This window comes from Gambusia affinis, linkage group LG12 (genome assembly GCF_019740435.1).
Source record: "Gambusia affinis linkage group LG12, SWU_Gaff_1.0, whole genome shotgun sequence".
Taxonomy (NCBI): domain Eukaryota; kingdom Metazoa; phylum Chordata; class Actinopteri; order Cyprinodontiformes; family Poeciliidae; genus Gambusia; species Gambusia affinis.
In genome coordinates, this window is record NC_057879.1 from 988,802 (window position 1) to 1,012,258 (window position 23,457).

The window sequence follows — 23,457 nt, forward strand, 5'->3', positions numbered from 1 at the left end:
GCTTCCAAATGATTTCTGCATTTGGAGCACAGTATGTGGATTGGTCTGACTGCAACTTAGGCAGTAGTGCCTGATGTGGGAAATTATGTCCACACAACAGTGAGTTATGAACTTTTGTTTTTTCTGATCATCTTCCTGGAGACTGATAAAGCTTTTTCAGGAGAGGTCGCTACTCCTTTTGCATCACAGTGTTGCAGCATTGTTAGTTGTTGGATCTGCTGACAACTAAAATATGTGCATTGTTTTGTTTAAGAAACCTGTTTTATTTGTGTCTTAAATAGTTTTCACCAGCCTTTGAGGACTCCACACAACCCCACTTTGTATGTTCTTGAATCTCTCCATGGTGAGTGACTTTCTACTGTATGCAAAGTACACTCCTGATCAAATCTTAAGACCAATCCAAAAATTGCAAGAATTAGCATTTTTCACCATTGAATCTTAAGAAGGTTCTAAGTAGAGCTTCACAATGTTAAAAGGACAAATCAGTGCAAGAGACAAGAACATTTGAGCAGGGAATTGTCTGAAAACTGCATTTACACTCAAACATGATTTTTTCAGCTGATCAAAAGTTTAAGACCATAGTCTTCAAAAGCCAAAAGCTGTGCAAACATCTGGATTCCATGTCATTTTCTGTGAAGTCTTTACACTGTCAAGACCTCCTGGTGGCAAAAGCAAAAAAAGCTCACTGACTTTGAACATGGTAGGATTGTTGAGCTGCATAAGCAAGGCCTCTTACAACGTGCCATTGTTGCTGAGGTTGGACGCAGTAAGACAGTCATTTTGCATTTTTTAAATAATCCTGAGGGTTATGGAACAAAAAAGTTAAGTGGTAGACCCCAAAAAATTTCACCAGCTCTGAGCTGCAGGATCCGATTGGCTGTCCGTCAAGACACGGGACGATCCTCTACCCAAATTAAGGCCATTACTGGTGCTGACTGCAGTCCAATAACCATCAGACAGCATCTGCGAGAGAAGGGCTTCAGAAACAAAAAACGTCTTCAAAGGCCACATCCTCTTCAATGCCACAAAATTGCCCGTTTGGACTTTGCAAAGGTGCACCAAACATAGGACATTGAAAGGTGGAAGAAAGTTGTCTTCTCTGATGAGAAAAAATTTAACCTTGATGGTCCTGATGGCTTCCAACGTTACTGGCATGACAGGGAGATCCCACCTGAGATGTTTTCTACACGGCACAGTGGTGGGGGCGCCATCATGATTTGGGGTGCATTTTCCTTCAATGGAACAATGGAGCTTCAGGTTGTGCAGGGACGTCAAACAGCAGCTGGCTGTGTGGAGATGTTGCAGAGGGCATCCCTCATGACTGAGGGCCCTCGTCTGTGTGGTAATGATTGGGTTTTTCAACAGGACAATGCTGCAGTTCACAATAGAAGCAATTGAAATTGCAGTTCACAATTTTACTACAACCAGAGGAAAACTCCTCGCAAAAACAATTGCCTGTGATGACCTCTAAATCATCAAACATGTTTTTGTTACATTTGATCTACATATATTGTTTTACTTATTTTTGCTATTGATTTTGTTTAAGGTTTTATATTCTTTCAGGTTGATTTCTTGTGGAATAAAAAGGGTGGGTTGTGGTGTCATACTTTAAGCTTTAAAAACTTTGTGCTCTGAGAGTATTGACTCACTTACTGAGGAACAAAAGTTTGAGAATTGTTTTTTGAACTATGTATGAACTGTACCTGCAGTGTAAATACAAGAGAATATGAAAGTAGAAAGTTGCAAAATGTTTTTGTATACCAGTTCTGTGTAGGCAGAGGTGACAAACTACACAAAGACAGGATGTGCATTTCTGTCACTTTATTGATTCAGTGTCTTCACCTTAAGATAGAAGACATTTCTATAACAAGAGATGACCACTTTAGCTCCTAATCCATGAAGCCCCCATACCTCTTTTTTCGCCCACTTCCATTTTCCCCAGACGTTTTTTGAGCTCCACTATTCTTGCTGTTGTTCACAAGCCATGCAGGCCTTCCCACCCGCCTCATGAACCCTCCGTAGCGCTTTTTAAGAGCATGACCCAAAAGTGCCTCAAGAAGATTGCCGTTTATCATGTCCCCTTTATTATGGTGGTTGAAGTCTCCATACCTCTTCACTGCCTCCATTTCATCCCTACTTTCCTCCATGTCATGGTCGTTTGTAGCACCAACGATCTTTAAGATTTCCAGCTGAGTGTCATCTTCCTCATTGTGGTTCTCCAGGTTATTCAGTGCCCTCTGGGCAGATAATGAACGACGAGACATAAAACCTCCATAACGTTTCATGAAACCACCATACTTTTTATCAATTTGATGTTTACGTGAACGGACAGCCTCCTCAGTCATCATTGCATCCACATCTTCCTGACTTGGCTGTTGAAGGGGGTCAGCATCCACAGAAACACTGTCATCACTCTCAGTTAAAAAGTCCTGGCACATGCGAAGTCTCTGGGTCTCCATCACACCATCACACTCAAGAGAGCATGTCTGGAAGAAAAGAAAACACACTGTTAGAACTTTCACTGGGGTTTCTCCCAGTGTATTAGAAGCCTGGCGGACTGTCAGGCTTTACTTGCCCTACCCACTGGGTAAAGCGTTGTTTTGATTTAAATAAAAGAAAAAAGCTTGCTTATTTATATGTATATACATATATATATTTAATAAGCTGGACTGCAAGCATCTTTTCTGCACTCACCATTTCACTGGCAGAGCAGATTAAATCCTGAAAGATGGATTTATAGTTGATGGATTGCACAGGGCACGAAGCCAGGAGCGGAACCCAATTACACTGCACACAGGCTCACCTATACGGGCATTTTTTTAAACGCCCAGTGAGGACTCGAGTTTCTTTGGGAAATTCTTAATCAAGGTAGGCATCAAATTTAAAAGTAACAGTGTTTAAACCGCAAATATAACATAGTCAAGATTTCAGAGGTGTGCGTTGAGCATGTAGTGAGAATCATATCTTTGGGAATCAAATCAATCAATCAATCAAACTTTATTTGTATAGCACATTTCAGCAGCAAGGCATTTCAAAGTGCTTTACATCAAATCAAACATAAAAACATAATGCAGCATAGAATCAACATCAAAAACACAACATCAAGTCAGATTCCGTCAATAAATTTGCAATTGATTACGTTTCAAATACAACTCTAAACAAGTGGGTTTTTAGTTGAGATTTAAAGGAAGTCAGTGTTTCAGCTGTTTTACAGTTTTCTGGAAGTTTGTTCCAGATTTGTGGAACAAAGGATTACAGCTCACAAATGCTGCTCAGCTCATGACTCTGTGTCTGAATTGCACTTTGAGAAAAGTTTATGTCCGTATTCCTCGGTGGGACGGTGCATTAGTGTGCCAGTGGTTTAGCCCGTGGAGGAGATTTTGTGCTCGCCTCATATCTCACGCTAAAAACCGATTTACACAATGCACCAAACTGCGGCATATCAAATGCTGTGCTTACTTACCTGACAGTGCTTGTGAACCAGACCACTTAGGATGTAATGTGTTTGAACACAAACCAGGCATGACAATTACATCTCACTCTCCAATCAGGACAATGTCTTCTTAAAGATAATGGAAGAAGGACTAACAAATGACAAAGACAACAGCTGGACAGCACAATTACCATTCAAAATGCCATGCCAATAGCTCCCTAACAACAGACTGCAGGCCCTGAAGCAGCTGATGTCACTTGTTCACAACTTTGAAAGAAATGAGGAAATGAAAGAACACTTTGTGACTTTCATGGACAAAGTATTCAAAAACAAACATGCAGAAATTGCTCCCAAAAGATGGAGAGGAATGTTGGTATCTGCCAGTATTAGGTGTTTACCACCCCCGTAAACCCAAACAGATCAGGGTCGTCTTTGACAGCAGCACCAAACACAAGGGTGCATCACTGAACGATGTGTTGTTAACAGGATCTGATCTAAACAATTCTCTGCTAGGTGTTTTAATGCACTTCAGGATGAAAGCTGTAGCCTTTGTAGCAGACACTGAACAGATGTTTTACTGTTTCAACGTTCATGGGCAAGACAGGAACTACTTGCACTTTCTGTGGTTCCGAGACAATGACATTTCCAAGGATGTTGTAGAGTATAGGATGAAACATAAATGAATATTTTGGATGGAAAACAGATGCTTACTCCTCCCCGTCTCTCGTTTCATACACATGCTCATCTTGTCTGATGCCTGAAAATCACTAGCATCAAGTTAAGATTCTAAATGTCATTGTTTTTGTTTAATAAGAAACCAATCTGTAAGATCCAAATTCCTTTTTATATTATTGGTTTAATCCCATAAAAAATATAATATCCATTCCAGGGAACAAAGGGGTCTGAAAGAGAAGAGGGTTACCAAATTGGTGGCAGCATAGTTCCAATGAACAGCAGCAGTCAAGGTGACAATGATGTGGGAACATATGATTAATATTAATATTAATATTAATATGATAGGATGTACTACATAGAATGTTTATATTTTAAATATATTTATTTCTAGATATTTATGCATTTCAATTGCTTCCTTAATTCCTGCTCCTTTTCCTCATATTTTACTGTGTAATATAAATTGTGTGAGCAATTAAGTGGTTTTATGTCCAAAAAAAGTAATATCTTCTACTGTTACTTGTTGATTCACTTGTGCTGGAGTGAAATAATTTGTTGCTATCCTTAATTTTGCAAGGAAATATGACAATATGACATGACTGTGCTTTTCAGCACAGAGGAAAAAGATACACATTAAATCCTGCTTAGTGGATACTGTGAGAGGCTTCTGAGTCACAAAGAAAACTGCACAAGTTTACAGTGCCTAGTTTTTTCCTCCATAACTATAATATGATACTATGTGACAAAGGAAAGGCAAAAAAGCATGTTCATAGTTAACAGCTATGAGCAACATGAGCCTAGGGGTTCTCATGAGGCTTTTAAAAACCTCAATAAAATGTCTTTTAAAAACATTATTCAGTAATAATGCCATTTTTCCTGAAAAAAGTTGTGTCCATCAGGTTACAATCAAACACTACACAGTAACGTTGACACTCCATGTTACAACCAGAGCATTAACTGCAACCACTAAATCCCAGCTGCTGCACTTTGACAAAACAGCAAATCTCAGAGTTCGACTGGATTTGACTTAAACTGTCAACAGAGAAATTGCTTTGATTGCCCTGACAGGATTTGTGCAGAGCTTTCATAGCTGCAGGCTTATGAAGACCAAATTAATGAACAGGAAAATTGAACTGAATGAGGACATAATACTACCTGAAAATGGTGGCCAAATGAAGCCTCGTGAAGCACTGAAGCTTCCAGCCCATTGCTTTGCCTAAAGGTTCATTACATAACATCTGCTGCTGAAACTGTGGCAGTCTTGTCACTCAGATCGACATACTGCAAAAAATTAGTAAATGCAATATTGTCACAAAGTTTTTGTCAAATTCATGTTCAGTAACAGGAGAGTCAATTAAATCCAATCTAACTGTAATCTTATTTAGTTATTAAAATGATTTGTAGTCAAACTAATCCTGGAATCTGTTGGCTGTCAATGGCTGTTTTCTGTTATGTCACAGACTGATTTGAAAATAAAGACATTTGTTTAAGCGTATTGGGAGTGCGGTGTTTGTTGGGGCGGTTAGTATTCTGTGAGTTTTGATTTGCCTCCTGAAAAACTGGAATTCTTCAAAACTTCTCTTTTTCTTGGATTTCTAGTTGGCTCTGATCTGATCCCTTACATTTTTACTCACCAGGACAGGATTTTACTCTTCCAACAGCTTTAAGTCTGTTTCTGCTGTGCAAGACTGATATATCATTACTGATCAAAAATAATAATGGAATGGGTGGTAGAGTATCTGGAGGGCAAAACCAAATGAAGAATGATCAGAATGGATTACACAATTACACAATGGGATGGATATTCACAAATACATGTTCTAAGTAAAGATTTGATTTACTTTAAAAATGTGAATATTATGGGCCTTTTTTTATATAAAGAAATGCCAAACATGAAAGCAGGCATCAGAAGGGAAGAGTACTCACCAGTTTTTAGAGTTAATGAGTATGCACACTAATTAATTGTTTTAATCATCAACCCACTGAGTAAAATGTAAATGGTAAATCCTTTCCAAATAAACATCCCCTTTTAAGCTCACCTATATTCTGCAGAGAGCTTTACTCCATGTTTGTAATTCCCTCCCTCTCACAGACACAGTGAACACTCAATGTTCCTTTTCATTCATGAAGATATTTATTTTAAATTGTGTCAGTACTTTACTGAGATTTTAACTGGGAAGAGAATAATGCAAACAATGCACTAAAATGCAAAGAGAAAGAGAAGAAGAAAAGATGAGTGTTCAAGTATAAAAAAGAGAAACCACTAAGATGAAAACCTGCCTCCATATCAGAACAATGTCAGGGTTTAATGTGCCTATTTTTGTTTGTTTTGTGTTTTCTAAATGTAGCTTAGAAAAAATTAACATACTGATTTTTTATTATATTATTTAATATATTTTATAATTATTATCCTTGATGATTTTCATGATAGCATTCAACAATATGTAATGTCTGGTGCTTATGATTAGTTATTGTATTATGTTTTTATTATGTAACATGCTAAGTTGTTTGTACAAATAAACTTAACTAGTTCCTCACTGGTATCATTAGTTTAATATATTGTACACTGCTACCACAAACATACAACAAACATTATATAAAAATAACATAGTTGCAAAATTAATTTTAAAAATAAGCCACAAAGGAATGAAAGAATTAGGAAATAAGGATAGTTGAAAAAACAACAAACTGAACTGACTTTTTGAAACCATAAAACTTGAACATGAACCCCACAGAATTTTCTTTCTAAAGTATCTATCTATCTATCTATCTATCTATCTATCTATCTATCTATCTATCTATCTATCTATCTATCTATCTATCTATCTATCTATCTATCTATCTATCTATCTATCTATCTATCTATCTATCTATCTATCTATCTATCTATCTATCTATCTATCTATCTATCTATCTATCACCAGTATAAAATGTAGTAATTAATTGCTTTGTACTGAGGTAGAAAAACATTCCTGTGTATGTCATGTTTGAAGTGATTAAGTGATCAAATTGTCTCTCTTGGTCTCTATCGCCCTAGAAGATAAAATGAATGAACCTACAGTACCTGAGTTGAGAAAGCAGATACTTGTCCTTGCAGACCGTACACACAACGTGCGCACTCCGTCCCGCAATCTGTTCCAGCCACCAGCAACACGCATGTTCCCGCAAGCAACATCCACAGGCAGCAGCACTGAGCGATTACAGCCATCGGCTAGGGACGCAAAATCACAGCAGTTATTCTCATTACTGCTCTGATTGAGTGTTCTGCTATGAATTTTATAAAACAGCTCAAGTACAGCACGAACCTGATATACATTAACTGATTATTTAACAACTATCAACTTCCTATGCTATTATTATTTATCTATGTTCAAGGCAATCACAAGCTCTTTGCATAATTTGTGGTATCAAATTATTTATTAGACTAAAGTGATATTTGCCTATATGATGTGAATAAAAGTCACAGTGTCTCATTAGTTGATACTGTATGTAAAAAAATAAAACACTAAGTTCTCGTAGCTAATAACTGTGACTGTAAATAAGGAAATATATTTGCGTCTTACCTCTGATGAAGTGAAAACAAGTTTTTCTACAATTTCTCTCCAAACAGGGATGAAAAGAAAGCGGGAGACTTGCGTCTGTGTTTGATAAATCTGTGCATGAAACGGTCTCTCCGCAGGTGTTTCTACACGAGCTGATCCACGAACAGAGGTCCAACTTATCTCCGACGAGCTCAACCTCAACGGGCAGCCAGTGAGCTGAACCTGATGCAGTGTTGCAGCGGGGTGTTCGCAAGCTTTTTAAACTACTTTCTGGGCCCTACGTCACCGACTATAAAACTGTAGGGAGGAGATAAAGTCCGTGACGTTGCAGCCCACTCACCTCCACCCCAGAAACCCCGGAGCTCACCGTAACACGACCGTGTCCTCTTTTCTGTCACGAATGCTCTTTAATCCTTTTAACCCTGACTTACAAAAATCAGTTAATCTTACTAAGCTACCAACAAAATACACTAACGACTTATATTTATGAAGTAACCATTACTTACATGGTGAAAAACACGAGGTACTTATTGCTTTTGACAGAATTACTTTATTTAGAGTTGAGCTCAGGGCCGGCCCAAACATAAGCAAACCAGGCGGTCACTTCGGCCCCCACGGCCACTAGGGCTGAAGTGGAACAGATTTTTTTTTCTTCTTTTTTTTCAGTAACGATTTCTATGTGATAGTATTGCTTAATTACTTACTGAATTGCTCCCTCAGTATGTAATCATATTCTGCCCACTGTATTGCTGGGTTTCAGACATGTGACCCGGATGACGCTTGAAATTCAGATGTAGGTCCGGAAGTAGATTTCTCCAGTTCAAAACAGAGCAAAATGCATCACAAGTAGTAGCTAATGCCCTAAATAGGCTGGAACTGATGAGGTATCTCAAAAAATATGTGTATATTTAGGATATGATCCGTATTATCTCAATAAAAAAGACTTGTCATATAATATTGAGGATTTGCCTGGTGTCAAGGTGATCCAAATTACTAACTGGTGCAGCAGTGTTCATATTATACGACATGTCAAATGAAAGTTTTCAAAAGCCTGGAGAATACAGTCATTTAGTTTCAGGTTGGGTCAAACATTTAGGATCAAAAAAGTGTTAAATGGCTGTCAACTTGTTTCTGCAGGGTGAGTAGTGAGTTGTGCTATTTTAAGTAATTAGTTAAATGATAGCAGTGCTAACACTAACAAACTAACCCATGTTATTTCTATGTGCTTGGATATCCAGGTAAATCAATTATTTAGCTTCTGTAAACTAAATATATTGAGATGTAGGACGCTGGATTCTGGTCCGATGTAGGTCAACCATTTGTAGAGATCTACAGAAACATGTTCGTGTCTGGAAACAAATATAGTTTGTGTCCAGACACAAACCATGTGGGGGAACAGTCACAGTGAGCTGTGACTGTATGGCAGGGTCAGTTAGATGTAATTTATTTAGCTTTTTTTTCTTTTTCTTTCTTTTCGTATTTTTTTTTTTTTTTTGCATGAAAGTCCCACTGAATAAACATTGTATTTTCTGTCTGGGACTTGGCACTGAGTTAGCTTCTAACAAAATTACCACTCTGAGGACTACCAAGCTAGGGTGTAAAAAATAGTATATCTTACCTTACAAATGAGTGGTTGTCCTTCTAAGTAACTGTTTAATAAAATATCTGGAAATGCAATTTAAACTATGTGATCATCTCTGTTAGAAAGTGGGGGCAGCAAACTCTGGCATTATTAGTTTACGCACCTCCTGTTTTTAACTGTAGATTGTAGATCCACTTTTCTCTTCTTTTTTCAGTAATTTAAAAAAAATAACTCCATTGTGACAAACTACCACCATAACATGAAAATAACATTTATCTTTTGTAGTGGAAAAATTACAATAAGGTCACACCTGCTAGCTGTATTGTTATATGTTTCTTCTAAGTTCCTGAATATTCCCACCAAGTTAAAACTATTTTGGTTACATGTACAAGGTTGGATGTTGTTTTTCACAGCTACATAGGAACCAGTCTGTTTCCCATGCTTTGGATCTCTTATCCCTTTGTATAAAACTCATGTGTTTCTCTGCCTGGCAGAGCTTTTCATCCAGACTTGCTTCATTACTGATTGTCCTACAAGCTCTCTGTATTGTGCACAATATATGAATAAACCTGATTGAGTGATTTTACCTGAACAGTGATTGGAAATAGATTTTTTCCATGACAGTTTGGTGCCGAAATAGAGAAGAGGGCTGTTGGTCAGCTCCACGGCTCCAGAATAAAATGCTGAACATAAATATTTTGTGGATAAATTACAATCCTTAATATTTAAAACAAAATTTGTTTTGTTTGTTTTTTTTCTCTGTTTGAACAAAAATGATTTTATTTATTAAAAGGATCAATCAATAAATTTATTTATAAGGGACCCTTTCTTACTAAAGGCATACTGGATGGAGATTAAATGACTAAAACTCTATGATCATGCAAAAGTTTAAAATAAGATTCATAAATACATATGTATAGGAAAACAAGGAAAGCAACAAAACAAGCCCTAATCAACTTCTACTTGCTTCTCTTTCTCTCTGTCTGAGCCTCGCTGCAGTGCATCTGACCTCTGACCTCAACTCCTCAAACTGTCCTCCCATGGACCAGATGATGTCCCTCCTACAAAAAGCAGCCGGTGAAAGTGACTGAGAGGATCCAGAGAATCGAGAAGATGAAGAAGACAAAGAAGACCTCCATCACCTCCAGGCACTGAAGTGTCTGTGGATCCTAAGTTTTCTTTTGACACCAGAGAACTGATGGAACATTTACATTCGGGGGACGACTGTCAGTCTCCTGCTTGGACTGAAAACTGTGTGCAACTGAGCTTTAACAATCTCCGCTGGTCTGAATCAGCGTGGAGAAGGAAAAGATAAACATGCTTCAGAGTTGTGAGAGAAGAAGACTGAACTGTTTGATGCTTATTTCATCTATGGACAACATGGACATTGACTGAGGGACGATCTGGACAACCCAAAAATCCAACGCCAGGACCAGTTTGACTGACAGGAAGCCAGAGGAGAGAGACGGGGGAGGATTTCGCTGCAGCGACGCCGACAAGAGGCGGGGGAGAGGAGCGAAAAGACATTTAAGATAAGTGCCGCACACACACATACAGCCACTGCAACGAAGACTGCTTGCTACTAACCCTGTACACATTTAGAAATTAGTGAGAAAAGAATGACTTCAATAGAGTTTTGTGCCCCTGTTATCTCTGAGTCCTGAACAGAAAAACCAAAGAACCTTTAGGGGTCCATGAGCCACAGATTGAGAAACTGTGAAAGGAAACTGCAATAACTGGAGTTCTGTAACAAAATTATGCCATTGAAATATAACAAATAAGATGTTGGAGAACACTTTAAGCAAAAGGAAAATGGTTCTGAAAGAAAAGTTAAAATAAATAAATAATTGAAAAGGCTGAACTGTTGCAGACACAGACAGTAAATGTAATGTTATCAATGAGAATTACAAAGTGGTCCTATATAAAATACCCATGTCCCTTGTCTCTAAACATTTTTAAAGACTTTTTCCTTCCTTTTTTGAAAATCTTTGCTGAGTTACATAAAATATTACAAAATATTTTTTTGTGTGTTAAGAATTTCAGATCCTTGTTACTGCAGTGTTTATAATATTTTGGTATACCATATAATATTTGGTTGCGTTTAAATTGAATGAAGGAAAGTTCCTATAAAATACAGCTGTGATAAATTTGAACTTTGAGTTTAAAAGATTTTTTGTTGTCCTGGACCTACTAGTTATGAAAAATTAAAAAACTTAATTAATTAATGATTAATTGAGATCTCTTTTGTATGTGCACACATAGCTTAAAACTTAAAAACAGGATCCTGTACATTAGAGTTGAATTCAAACATTAATGTATGTTGTTGAATGAAAATTTAAACTCTTTGAAGCTTCAGTAAATTTGGTCATTTCGATTGAAGACAATATATACAAAATGAGGACTGACTGTAAATGTTTGACTGATGAAATTTTGACTGATTCCAAATTCTGATGGCAACGTTTGTTTGTGTCTGTTTCATGTTGGAGTGAATGTTTGTTTACATGTTCTGTGTTTGATAAACTTTGTCTATTAGACTAAAAAAAATAAATAAAAAGGTTTTTTTACCTTGATCTTCACTAACTAAAATCTTTTAACTAAACCAAACTTGATGCATTTTGTTGATGGCTCTGCATCACGTGACCATGCTATTGATCTAACCTTGTTTGCTTTTTGCATAAATCCCCTATCTTTGGCTCCATGTTCAAACATTTTCCTGCTAAAACGTCTGCGCTAGTAGCACTAACAGAAGCATGAAAACTAGTTGCTTGTGTGCTATTATTCTCACTGATTCCAAGATTCTTATTATGTTGTCTTATTGCTGAAACTTGTCCACTATGCTTTGTCGAGCCTCACAGACAGTGAAAACCTTCCTGCCATTTCCTGCCAAAGTGCTGCTGCAGCCATCAGACCGGCTGACGGGTTGTGATGAAGGATTTTCAGAGGAAGGACTGGAACTCCAAACGCTGGCAGAGGCCGTTTTCAGCACTAAAATGACTTGAGCATTCCTCTTTAGCTTTAATTAATTAGAAGCGTGGCCAACATGGACCAAATTGCTTCAATCTCTTCCTCTGCTGTCATTGTAAAACTACAACCATAGCCAGACTATAAATCTGAAACAGCACAGAAACACAACATCGTTTACAACTCCTTCTGTTCAAGCTCAATTTGAGAAATACCAGACAGACAACTGAAGGGAGATGAGAAACAAGTGGAATTGCATAGGAAGGCAATGGCCATAATAGATTATTTTTTTTGTATTGAGGTTATTCTATTAATTTCACTCAAAACTTATTTTTGTTCTGTGGGTCATAGTGAAAGTACATAAATGTGTTTGCTATATTTCAAAAGTTTTGCACTTTTCTTTGGAAAAATATTCTCAAAGGATTTTAAACTCCAGGCATGTTTCCGACAAGTGTTGCTCTGTGTGCTGTTACTGCATTAGTGCAGTGTGTGAATATCCAATATCCAACTTGAAACAACTTCACTGCGGTCGGTAGCACAGTGAAAACGCCGGAAAAAGTTTGTTTTGGTATGTGGCCATACAAGATGGCGCCCAGCGACGTAAACATCACACGCAGTGACGTCAGTTCCAAAGCTCGATTGCTTGAAACTTGTGGCCTGCTTAATAATGCGGAACATCCTTCTGAAGTAGATTTCCTTTAATTGAGCTCACCAGACAAACTAATCAACCCAGCTCTCTGAAATTAATTATAGTGATTCAAGCACTATAATACCATCTTTAAATTTAATAGCACAACAAAAAATGTTATCTTTATGACACATAAGTCCAGTTTGCATAATAATTTGGAACACAGTGTATATAAAAGATAAGTTCACCAATACCTAAATACAATCAAGTGATTCATAATATCACATTTTTATAGTAGGCTATTACTTATTTAAAAGTTTATTACAGAATACAAAATTTAAATGATTAAACATTTTATTATTAAAACTTAAACCTCTGGAATTAGAAGGTACAGCCAGATTTCTGAGTGCTTGGCACAGCTGAAACATTATTCAGCTCTTTACCTTAGCTTCATCGTCCATCTGAAGTCATTATCAGCACAAGTATAACAAACATGTTTTTTAATTAGGAAAAGGTGTTCTGCTAACATCACTAAGGTGTTCGGCTTATTTCAGCTTTTATTATCACAGACCTCAATAAAGATTTGCCTTACGAAGTCTGTCATCTCTCTAGTTTGTGTGTTTGCATAATTTGTACGAGTGTGTGTCTGTGTACTTGCATTTGATACATTGTCACTTTCCTAACACATACTACATTGTGGAGATCAGCTGGTCCTTCTGGGGCCCAAGGTTTAGGTTTAGAACTAAGGTGTGAATTGAATGCAATTTAATTCATAGTGCTTGTAAAGATAGAAAGACATACTTTGTATGTGTGTGGGTGGAGGGGTGTATATTTGTCTGTGTGTATATGCTTCTTCAGTGAACAGTAAAACTAGAATGGAGAAGGCGCATGCATCCCAGGCGCATGTGCCTTCGCAGAATGCAGAACATTTTATGTGCATATTTGGAAACAAGTAGAAGCAGAGCATGTTTGAAAATGGTGGTAAAACCTTTGACTGCCTGTCATGTCTGGTTTCCTAAGAGTATTTCAATTCATACAATGCATGAAGTGGGTATTTATATATATGTATATATATATATATATATATATATATATATATATATATATATATATATATATATATATATATAACAAAACACCAAAAAAAATTTATTAAACATTTTTGTTTGAAACAGGTTGTTTGATAAAACATATTGGACCAAAAAGCAAAAAAAAAAAAAAAAAAAAGATAATGATTGGAGAGATGTGCTGGACAGCGTGACTGGGGAGACGAGAACATTCAGGTGGGTGGCAGTGCCAAAGGGCAGTGGAAATAGTGGAAATTAGAAAATTACGTGCTATTTTCCTCTATTAGAGGTTTTTGAGATGAGATAAGGTAAAGACAATAAAAGACATAGATGAGGTGGAGAGAGCTTAGAATGATAGCAAATATCAAAAACCAATTAGTTATGTAACAATAATGTTACAGACAAGAAATAGGAAAAGGAAGTCATTTATGAAAATGCGTCAAAACATAAGACTGATTTGTTGTAAAATTTCTTATTCTGGAGAAGTTGGTGGTCATAATGTTTCTTTGTGTGTACACACAGACTCACACAAACACATACACACAGCTGAGACAGTGTACAGGGGGAAAAAAATGCTTTCACCCAAATACAAGACATTTGTACATATATAAAATACTAATTGATACAATTTTTCATTTATAGCCAAAAGAGATCATTGACATTTTAGCTGATGCAGTCGCTCCTGAGATGGACTACGAACCTTTGCAGATAGCCAGGCTTATTTGACACACATCCAACTAATATATCACTGATCTGAAGACTTGAGTTATACACTAATGTAAAAAAAAAAGAAGAAAGAAAAACACCTGTATATTTGTCTAATACAATTTTAGATTTAATGTCAGTTTTAAAAATGCTAGTTAAAGTAACATAAGTATAAAATGACAAACTATTTTAAAAATTTATAAATGTTTGATAAAAGCTATTAAAAATGTAATTTCTATCGAAGAATGAATTATTGCACCTCTATAGGTCATTCCAATTGAAATGATTATGATCACAGGTGGGCTGCACAGTGGTGCAGTTGGTAGAGCTGTTGCCTTGCAGCAAGAAGGTCCTGGGTTTGATTCCCGGCCGGGGATCTTTCTGCATGGAGTTTGCATGTTCTCCCTGTGCATGGTGGGTTCTCTCCGGGTTCTCCGGCTTCCTCCCACAGTCCAAAAACATGACTGTCAGGTTAATTGGTTTCTCTAAATTCTCACTAGGTGTGAGTGTGTTGTTTGTCTTGTGTGTCTTTGTGTTGCCCTGCGACAGACTGGCGACCTGTCCAGCGTGAACCCCGCCTCTCGCCCGGGACGCAGCTGGAGATAGGCACCAGCAACCCTCCCGACCCCATTAGGGAAGAAGGGTGTTCAGAAAATGGATGGATGGATGGATGATCACAGGTTTGGCAGGAAGAATTTAGACAAAGACCAGGAAGTGGCATGTCTGGGAGACCAGTAGTGTTTGGGGAAACATTACTGCAGCATGAGGAGCTTGAGAAATACATAAACAATAACTTGACTTAGTCAAATGACAATGGCTCAAAAACAGTAGTTTTAGTCCTGGTCCTCGGGATCCACTATGCTTCACATTTTAGATGCTTTCCTGCATCAGTACACCTGAATCAAATGAATGCATCAACTCCTCAGGATGCCATTAAGTGACACAGAAGCCTGATATTTTTTAAGGGAATTTAAGCTAGGTGTGTGGAGGCAAGAAAACACCTAAAGCCTGCAGAACAGAGGATCCTGGGGGCCAGGAATGAATACCACTAACCTAACATATTATTATTATTATTCCAGTGCCCAAGAAACCATCCATCACATGTTTAATGACTTTCGGCCAGTTGCATTAACATCTATCATCATGAAGTGCTTCGAGAGAGTGGTTAAGGATCACATAATATCTTTACTGCCTCCATCATTTGACCCATTCCACTTTGCATACAAACCTAACCGCTCGACTGAAGACACCATCTCCACTGCTCTTCACCTGAGCCTGGTACATCTGGAGAACAGAAACACCCACCTACGGATACTGTTTTTGGACTTCAGCTCTGCATTTAATATGATCATTCTCCAGGATCTGGTATGCAAAATGGTCTCCCTGGGCTTCAACACTCCACTGTGCAACTGACTGCTGGACTTGCTCACCGAAAGAACTCAGGCTGTCCGTGTGGGTCATAACACCTCCAATGTCATTTATTTGAACACTGGTTCCCCCGGGGCTGTGTTCTGAGCCTTTTGCTGTTTGTCACCCACGACTGTCATCCTAGGTTTAACACCAACCACAGCATGAAATATTCAGGCGACACAACATTGGTCTCCTTCATTGTTCAGGACAACAATGAAGTGAACTACAGAAAAGAGGTACAACATCTTGTGGACTGGTGCAGAATAAACAACCTGCTCCTGAATGTCGACAAGACAAAAAAAATCATTGTCCACTTCAGAAGGTCCCAATCAAACCACACACCACTCCTCATTAATGACAAAGCAGTGGAGATCGTCAGCAGCACTAAGTTCCTGGGGGTTCACATTACAGACAACCTCAGCTGGACAACTCACATCACTTCCCTGGTGAAAAAGGCACAGCAGTGAATGAGACAAATGAGAAGGGCTACCCTCCCACCTTATACAGAGGAACCATTGAGAGCCTGCTGACCATCTGGTCTGGAAGCTGCAAGGCCTCAGACTGGAAGTCTCTGCAAAGAGTGGAGAAGACAGCAGAGAGGATCATTGGGTCTCCATTCCCCCCTATACATACCATTGCACACAGACTCTGCTTAGCCAGAGCAAACCAGATCCTCTCTGATTCCACCCGTCCTCTCCATGGTCAGTTCATCCGGTTGGCATCTGGCAGAAGATTCAGTGGCATCCGCTGTAAAACAGCCAGACTCAGAAAAAGCTGTCTCCCACTGGCAATCAGATTGCTCAACAATTCCATCACTAAAACTGTCTGAACTGCTTGAAAATACTAAGTTATATGTACTTAGCAATACATTATTATTTGTTTATTATGTAATTATAGGCACACTTGTGTTTCTGTGTGTGCTCCGGTGCCCAAGCAATGACATTTTATTGCCAATTTTACTTATGCTTCTTTGAGCAATGACAATAAAATAAGTCTCTAAGACCTAACCCCGGTGACAGACTGGCGACCTGTCCAGAGTGACCCCGCCTCTCGCCTGGAACGTAGCTGGAGATTGGCACCAGCAACCCTCCCGACCCCATTAGGGACAAGGTTGAACAGAAAATGGATGGATGGATGGATGGATGAAGAGCTAACCCACCCAAACATTTCTAAAATTCCAAATCATGGACAGAGTCAAAGCATGGATCTTAATCTCAATGAGATGCTGTGGGGAAACTTGAAACAGATTACCGTATACATACAAAGGAACATTCATGCAGAACCATCTCCTATGTTCTGATGGCACCAAAATACTCTTGGTGGGAATACAAAAACAAATGTGTCTTACCCACAGTCAAGCACAGTGGTGGGAGTCATGGTTTGGGGAGGCATTGTGCTGCATGTGGTGAGGTTCAGATCATTGAGGGAACCATAACTGCCAAGTAGCTGCTAAAGAAAGATGTACTGTCTGGGAATTATCAAGAAGAACCTTCTTCAACAAAACCTTGTGCTTGCTTCAAGTGTGTGCTCATGCAGGAATTGTGTGTGGTATGGAAACTGCATTTTTTTCACAGAAAATAAACACCTGTTTGAAAAGTTATCTTAGATAAATCCAAACAATCTTGCAAGAAATGGACTCAGTCAGCCTCAAGTTCAGATTATCAAAGAAAAAAAACACACTGTTAAAGTCTAATTTACAATACAAAACCAACAGCTGTGGTTGCCAGAAATTTTTCCATGTTTTAGTAAATACAACCATAGTGTGTAAGACATTACAGTATAGTATTTTGGCAACCGTCACTTTAACAGTTCAGAAAAATAAACCATTTACAGAAAATCACTAATTACAGAAAAAAGTGAGCATAATGGTATTTTATTGTAAAAATACAGTAAATTACTAACAATTGTTGCCAGAACTTTACCGTAGTAAATACGGGCGTAGCATGAAAGACATTGTGGCATAATGCTGTGACTGGAAGATTTCAGAACAATAACCGTTCGTCCATCCATCCAGTTTCTTCTGGTTGTCCAGAGTCGGGTCATAGTGGTAGCAGCCTAATAGGCAGGACCAGACTTCCCTCTCCCCATCCGCTTGGACCAAATCTGTAAACTGAGAGCTTCGCTTTCTGATTGAGCTCTCTCTTCACCACAGACTGGTACAGGGCCCGCTTCATTGCAAACGCTGTAAAAGTCCACCTATTGATCTCCCACCCCATTTTTTTCTCATTCATGAACAAGTTCCCGAGATACTTAAACTCCTCCACTTGGGGCAGGACATTCAGGACATCCAGGTGATTAAAAAAGAAAATTACCCACTGTCCTCTTCTATTCTCCGGGAGAAAGGTTTGACTGATAGACTAGCCCACCAAGTCATGTCTGCACGTTTGCATACCACTATTGCTAACTCAGGGACTTTCTTGCTATGTTTAGTAACATTTCAGCCAAAAATTTTGTATCAGCCAAAATCAGATAAGGCAGGTCAGGCTATTTTAATATCTGTAATCAGCAGTCAGCCAGAAAACTGCAATTGGTGTACTCCTAATCTAAGACGGACCACATGCACAAATATTCACAATACTTTAGATTAATTTCTCTTAGGTGTAGTTCCTGTAGCTAAAAATTACATTTATACTAGGTGAGTCTTTCTCATCTGAGAATTCTGGCAGGTACTGGGCTGATTCTGTACATTCTAATAATTTTAATAAAATCCTCCTGGATTATTCGACACACACTCTGAAGCATCGGCACAGAAAACATGACTAGTAAAATCATCTCAAAGAGGATCAGAATAAATGGATGACATGTGAGTTAAATATGAGTGTCACAGAAAAGGATCTGAATTTTTATGACCATGTGATATTTCAGGTTTTTCTGATGGAACTGGAAAGGATTTGCTATGGAGGAATTTTTCTGCCATAATACAAGAGCACACATTTTCAGTCTGAAAGCAGGATTTTACATCTTTTGTTCTCAAAACTTTGAATACTTTTGCTTACATTTTTATTTTGAAAGCAGGACTTCATGTCTTTTTTCTCAAAACCTGTAATGATTGTGATCCAAATTTCTCCTCAAGCTCACACTTAGTCTCTCCTTGGAGCAAATCTTCACTAGCAAATCTCTCTGTTCACTTGGTGGAATTTTTCTGCCATAACCCAAGAGCACATGATAGGTAATTTCTCAAACTATATAAAAAGAACCACAGACAACATTACTTAGTTTTCCAACAAATTCTTGCAAGAATTGAGAAGACACAAAGGATCAGCTCCTACAAAACGATTTCCTTGGTTCTGCCATTCTGCTGCAGAACTTGTCTTTTTATTAGCAGACAAAGGGAGTGACCGGAATGTGGGGGAGTGATTGTAACAAAAACGGGGGCTACACTGATAACAAGGAAGGGAAACAGAAACTAAATTCTACACACAGACAGTTTGAGGAAATTAAGGAGTATCTCAGGAAGTTCTCCTAAAGAAGCACCTGCGAAAACATGTTGAGGTCAAGGAAAGGTTAATTGTCTTACAAACAGTTTACCAAGTTCTTCCTCTCTGGGGTGAGAACACTAAACCATCCATCCATTTTCTGTTCACCCTTGTTCCTAATGGGGTGCTGGTTCCTCTCCAGCTACGTTCCGGGCGAGAGGCGGGGTCACCCTGGACAGGTCGCCAGTCTGTCACAGGGCAACACAGAGACACACAGGACACACAACCATTCACACACACACTCACACCTAGGGAAAATTTAGAGAAACCAATTAACCTGACAGTCATGTTTTTGGACTGTGGGAGGAAGCCGGAGAACCCGGAGAGAACCCACCATGCACAGGGAGAACATGCAAACTCCATGCAGAAAGACCCCGGGTCGGGAATCGAACCCAGGACCTTCTTGCTGCAAGGCAACAGCTCTACCAACTGCGCCACTGTGCAGCCTGAGAACACTAAACCTTAAAATATAAAACAACTAGTAACATAAACTACTAATGTAACAAAGATAACAAAACATAATAATTCTAACAGCACACATTTTCAGTCTGAAAATCACGATTTCATGTCTTTTGTTTCCAAAACTTTTAATACTTTTGTATACATTTTCATTTTGAAAACAGGACTTCATGTGATTCTTCTCAAAACTTTTAATGCTTGCGCTCATTGCGCTAATCTGCAGGAAGAGGCTGAGGATCTGCAAAAACTTATTGACTCATTCGCAAGATGACTCATGGCTGTACAAGCTCAAACAGTTGCTTTTACTCAATACTGAGCAAAGGATCTGAATCCTTATGACCATGTGGTATTTCAGGTTGTTTTTTTAATTCGCAAAAATATCTAAATTTCTGTTTCTTTCTGTGATGATATGATGCTGAGTGTACATTCCTGGGAAATAATATGACCTTTTAGGATTTTGGCAAATGCCTTCAATAAAACAAAGAGTGAAAAATATAAAGGGGTCTGAATACTTTCCGTACTCACGGTACATGTGATAAAAAGATTGAGTTGATAAACAGTAAGAAATCACAGATTTCAAACTTTGCTGAGGAGGATGTGCAACATGGACATGCTCTTCAAGTTGCCCACTTGAAGAGCCACTTGGAAGAGAATACCCAAGTTTTGTATGTTAGAATAATGTTGTTAGGAAACAATAAGTCTTTTTAACGTGTATGTAAATGAACCTTTCTTTGTGGGAAATTTTTGTTACCTTGTGGGTGTGTCTTTGAAGCAGCCATTTTGGGACCCCACAAAGGACCGGGAGGTTCGCCTCAAACCCAGCTCGTTTAGAAAAGGAGCAGTGATAAGAACTGGAGTTTGACTGGCTGGGATACATTGAAAAGACAGGGTTGACCAGTATATAAATGAAATGTTGGATGTAGCAGGAGGACTGATGGGAGGGCTGTCATTTTTAACTTTGCTGTGTTGCTGGAGGCTTAATAAAACAGTTTTGTTTGCTGTACAACAAAGTTTGCTGACAATTTTTTCCACAACATGCACATGCTACCAGGCAGAGAAAGTACACATAAACACTTACATGATGTACAAAAGCATTTGCAACTTGCTCAAAGAAATGAGAAATTGTTTCTATGTGCACAATTGACATGCTGATTTGAAGACTGAACAAGTAGTTTTGAGAATTTCAATTCTGTTATGAGAAATGCAATCAAGAAGCTGAAAAAACTGTGCAGTATTTTATATTAAAGTTCCCTTATTTCAAAACCCTTTAATGCAGCATAGTAAAACAGATCAAAACAGACAGATAAACAATGGAATCATGGATAAAACACATTGGTTTCTGATCTGCATGAATGCTACCTGAATAGGTAAGGCTCCAGGTTTGACAGTGCAGTATGTAACTTTTATTAAGAAAAAGTATCAATTTTTCAATTTTTGGTAAAACTGTAACTATATTGTGACAGTTATGAGACAAATAACCTGTAAAAAAAAACCAATCTCTTCCACCTGCTATCTGAGCTGTTATTGTGATTTGCACCAACGTTACATACTCACTGCTAAATAAGCTAATGGTGGAGAAACCACAGACTGCAGTTTGCTGCTTGCACAGTTTCAGCAAAGGTATGCGATCAGCAGGTACTGCAGCTCCATCAACAAACTGAAAGATATTGAACAGACTGTGGGGAGAGCAGATGGTTAGATAATTGGATTCTGATGTTAGGTATCTAGACCCAGAATAATTTCTTGTGTGGAGTGGGTCCATTACTGTACTGCAGTCTCGATGGTCGGATTGTTCTGTCACAATAGGAAATGAGTCTTTAACATCAGCAGCAGTTACAGAAAACAATGTACTGCTACAAGTTCTTGGTTGTAAGACCTTGTTCAAATGCAATTTAGCCTTTCATCTACATGTAAACTCTATTACAAAAAATTATAGATAATAAAGCCTCTGGCCAAAGGTAAGACTTACGAATTCTCCTTTGTTGCATTGGAATTCGGAGATTTAGAAGTAAAGGTCTGCAACAAATAATGCGGTGCTGACATCACATATGTAACAACTGCTACTGTTTAGTCATGAAGTGGAGGAAAAATGAATGCTCTCACAGAGGTGCTGATTTCAAAGGTTTTATTGGCCTTTATTTGATAGAGAATTGACAGGAAAATGGGTAATGAGAGAAGGGGGAAGACATAAAGCAAAGGTCCCCAGGCTGGGAATCAAACCTGCAGTAGGTACGTTGAGGACCATATGTGAGTTGTGCTTAACCATTGTGCCACCACAGAACCCCGGAGGTCCTACTTTTTACATTTGCTCAGACACTTTTTGCTTGTTTATTTTATGTGCCCAACTGCTCCAATATGTTGAATTGCAAATGAGAAAGAGAGCTTTGAGGTCAGCTGTTTTACACCAACTAGATCCCTCTCCACCCAGACATAATGGGTGGAGACTAAAACTTTTGAATGTTTTTTGGTGTTAAATCCTAAAACATGAAGTGGCATTGTTGACAGTTGTTATGGCAACAAGTCTGTGTGTAGCTTGGCCGATACAAAGTGAGAAAGTGGTTTTGGTTTTTCCTTTGCTGTAGATCATAGCATGAAATTCATACCTACATTTCCAAGTTCCACTGAGTTAACACGGCTATGGATGACATGTAAAAGAATTATCTTTCTGCCCTCCAGCGTTGTATGTATGCACAAATTGTAAGTTAGTGCATCTATATATAGAGATATATCTATATAGATATATATCTACACACACACACACACACACACATATAGATAGATAGATAGATAGATAGATAGATAGATAGATAGATAGATAGATAGATAGATAGATAGATAGATAGATAGATAGATAGATAGATAGATAGATAGATAGATAGATAGATAGATAGATAGATAGATAGATAGATAGATAGATAGATAGATAGATAGATAGATAGATAGATAGATAGATAGATAGATAGATAGATAGATAGATAGATAGATAGATAGATAGATAGATAGATAGATAGATAGATAGATAGATAGATAGATAGATAGATAGATAGATAGATAGATAGATAGATAGATAGATGTTAAGAATATGTTATGGATGAACAGAAACTGGCAATAATACATATTTATATTTAAAGTGTGAGAAGGAAAGTTTCTTATACACACCATAGGTGTGTGGGAAGCTATCAATATAGCTTTTTATTGAGATAACACTCTAATAAAACACAAGTTCCAAAAATAATATTTAGCAAAGAGGCCACAAGAAGAAGACAATGGCAATATCTGAGGTTTACAAGCTACTTTGCTGTTTTTTGATTGTGTTACTGCATTGAGACAGAATCAAAACCAAACCTATTTTGAACAACCAGAGGAAAGGAACAGTCCTTCAAATATGAATGTCAGAATTTGTTGGGGTTTTTCTTGCCTTGTATGAAAGCACTGAGGTAAAAGAATAAGACAGGTATTCTTTGATCTGGAGTGTCAGACTTTAAAAGCTTTAGACAGACCTCCTTAGGCACAGTGTAACAA

The 23,457-nt window shown here is 38.1% G+C and overlaps 1 protein-coding gene across 1 annotated transcript; it reads right to left on the minus strand.

The window, feature by feature from the left end:
- Positions 1–1,806: 1,806 nt before the first annotated feature.
- penka (proenkephalin a) lies at positions 1,807–7,911 on the minus strand. Its single transcript, XM_044133421.1, has 3 exons — positions 7,669–7,911; positions 7,170–7,316; positions 1,807–2,486 (listed from the first exon to the last, which is right to left on the minus strand). The coding sequence occupies exons 2-3, from the start codon at positions 7,311–7,313 to the stop codon at positions 1,890–1,892; spliced, it is 741 nt and encodes a 246-aa protein (XP_043989356.1). The 5' UTR covers positions 7,314–7,316; positions 7,669–7,911; the 3' UTR covers positions 1,807–1,889.
- Positions 7,912–23,457: the final 15,546 nt, after the last annotated feature.

Bases quoted from the DNA above. Each gene is read 5' to 3' on its own strand.
- penka (XM_044133421.1), bottom strand. From the start codon at position 7,313: ATGGCTGTAATCGCTCAGTGCTGCTGCCTGTGGATGTTGCTTGCGGGA. The intron at 2,487-7,169 runs GTACTGTAGGTT...CTTTTCTTCCAG, and splicing joins TATCTGCTTTCTCAACTCAG to ACATGCTCTCTTGAGTGTGA.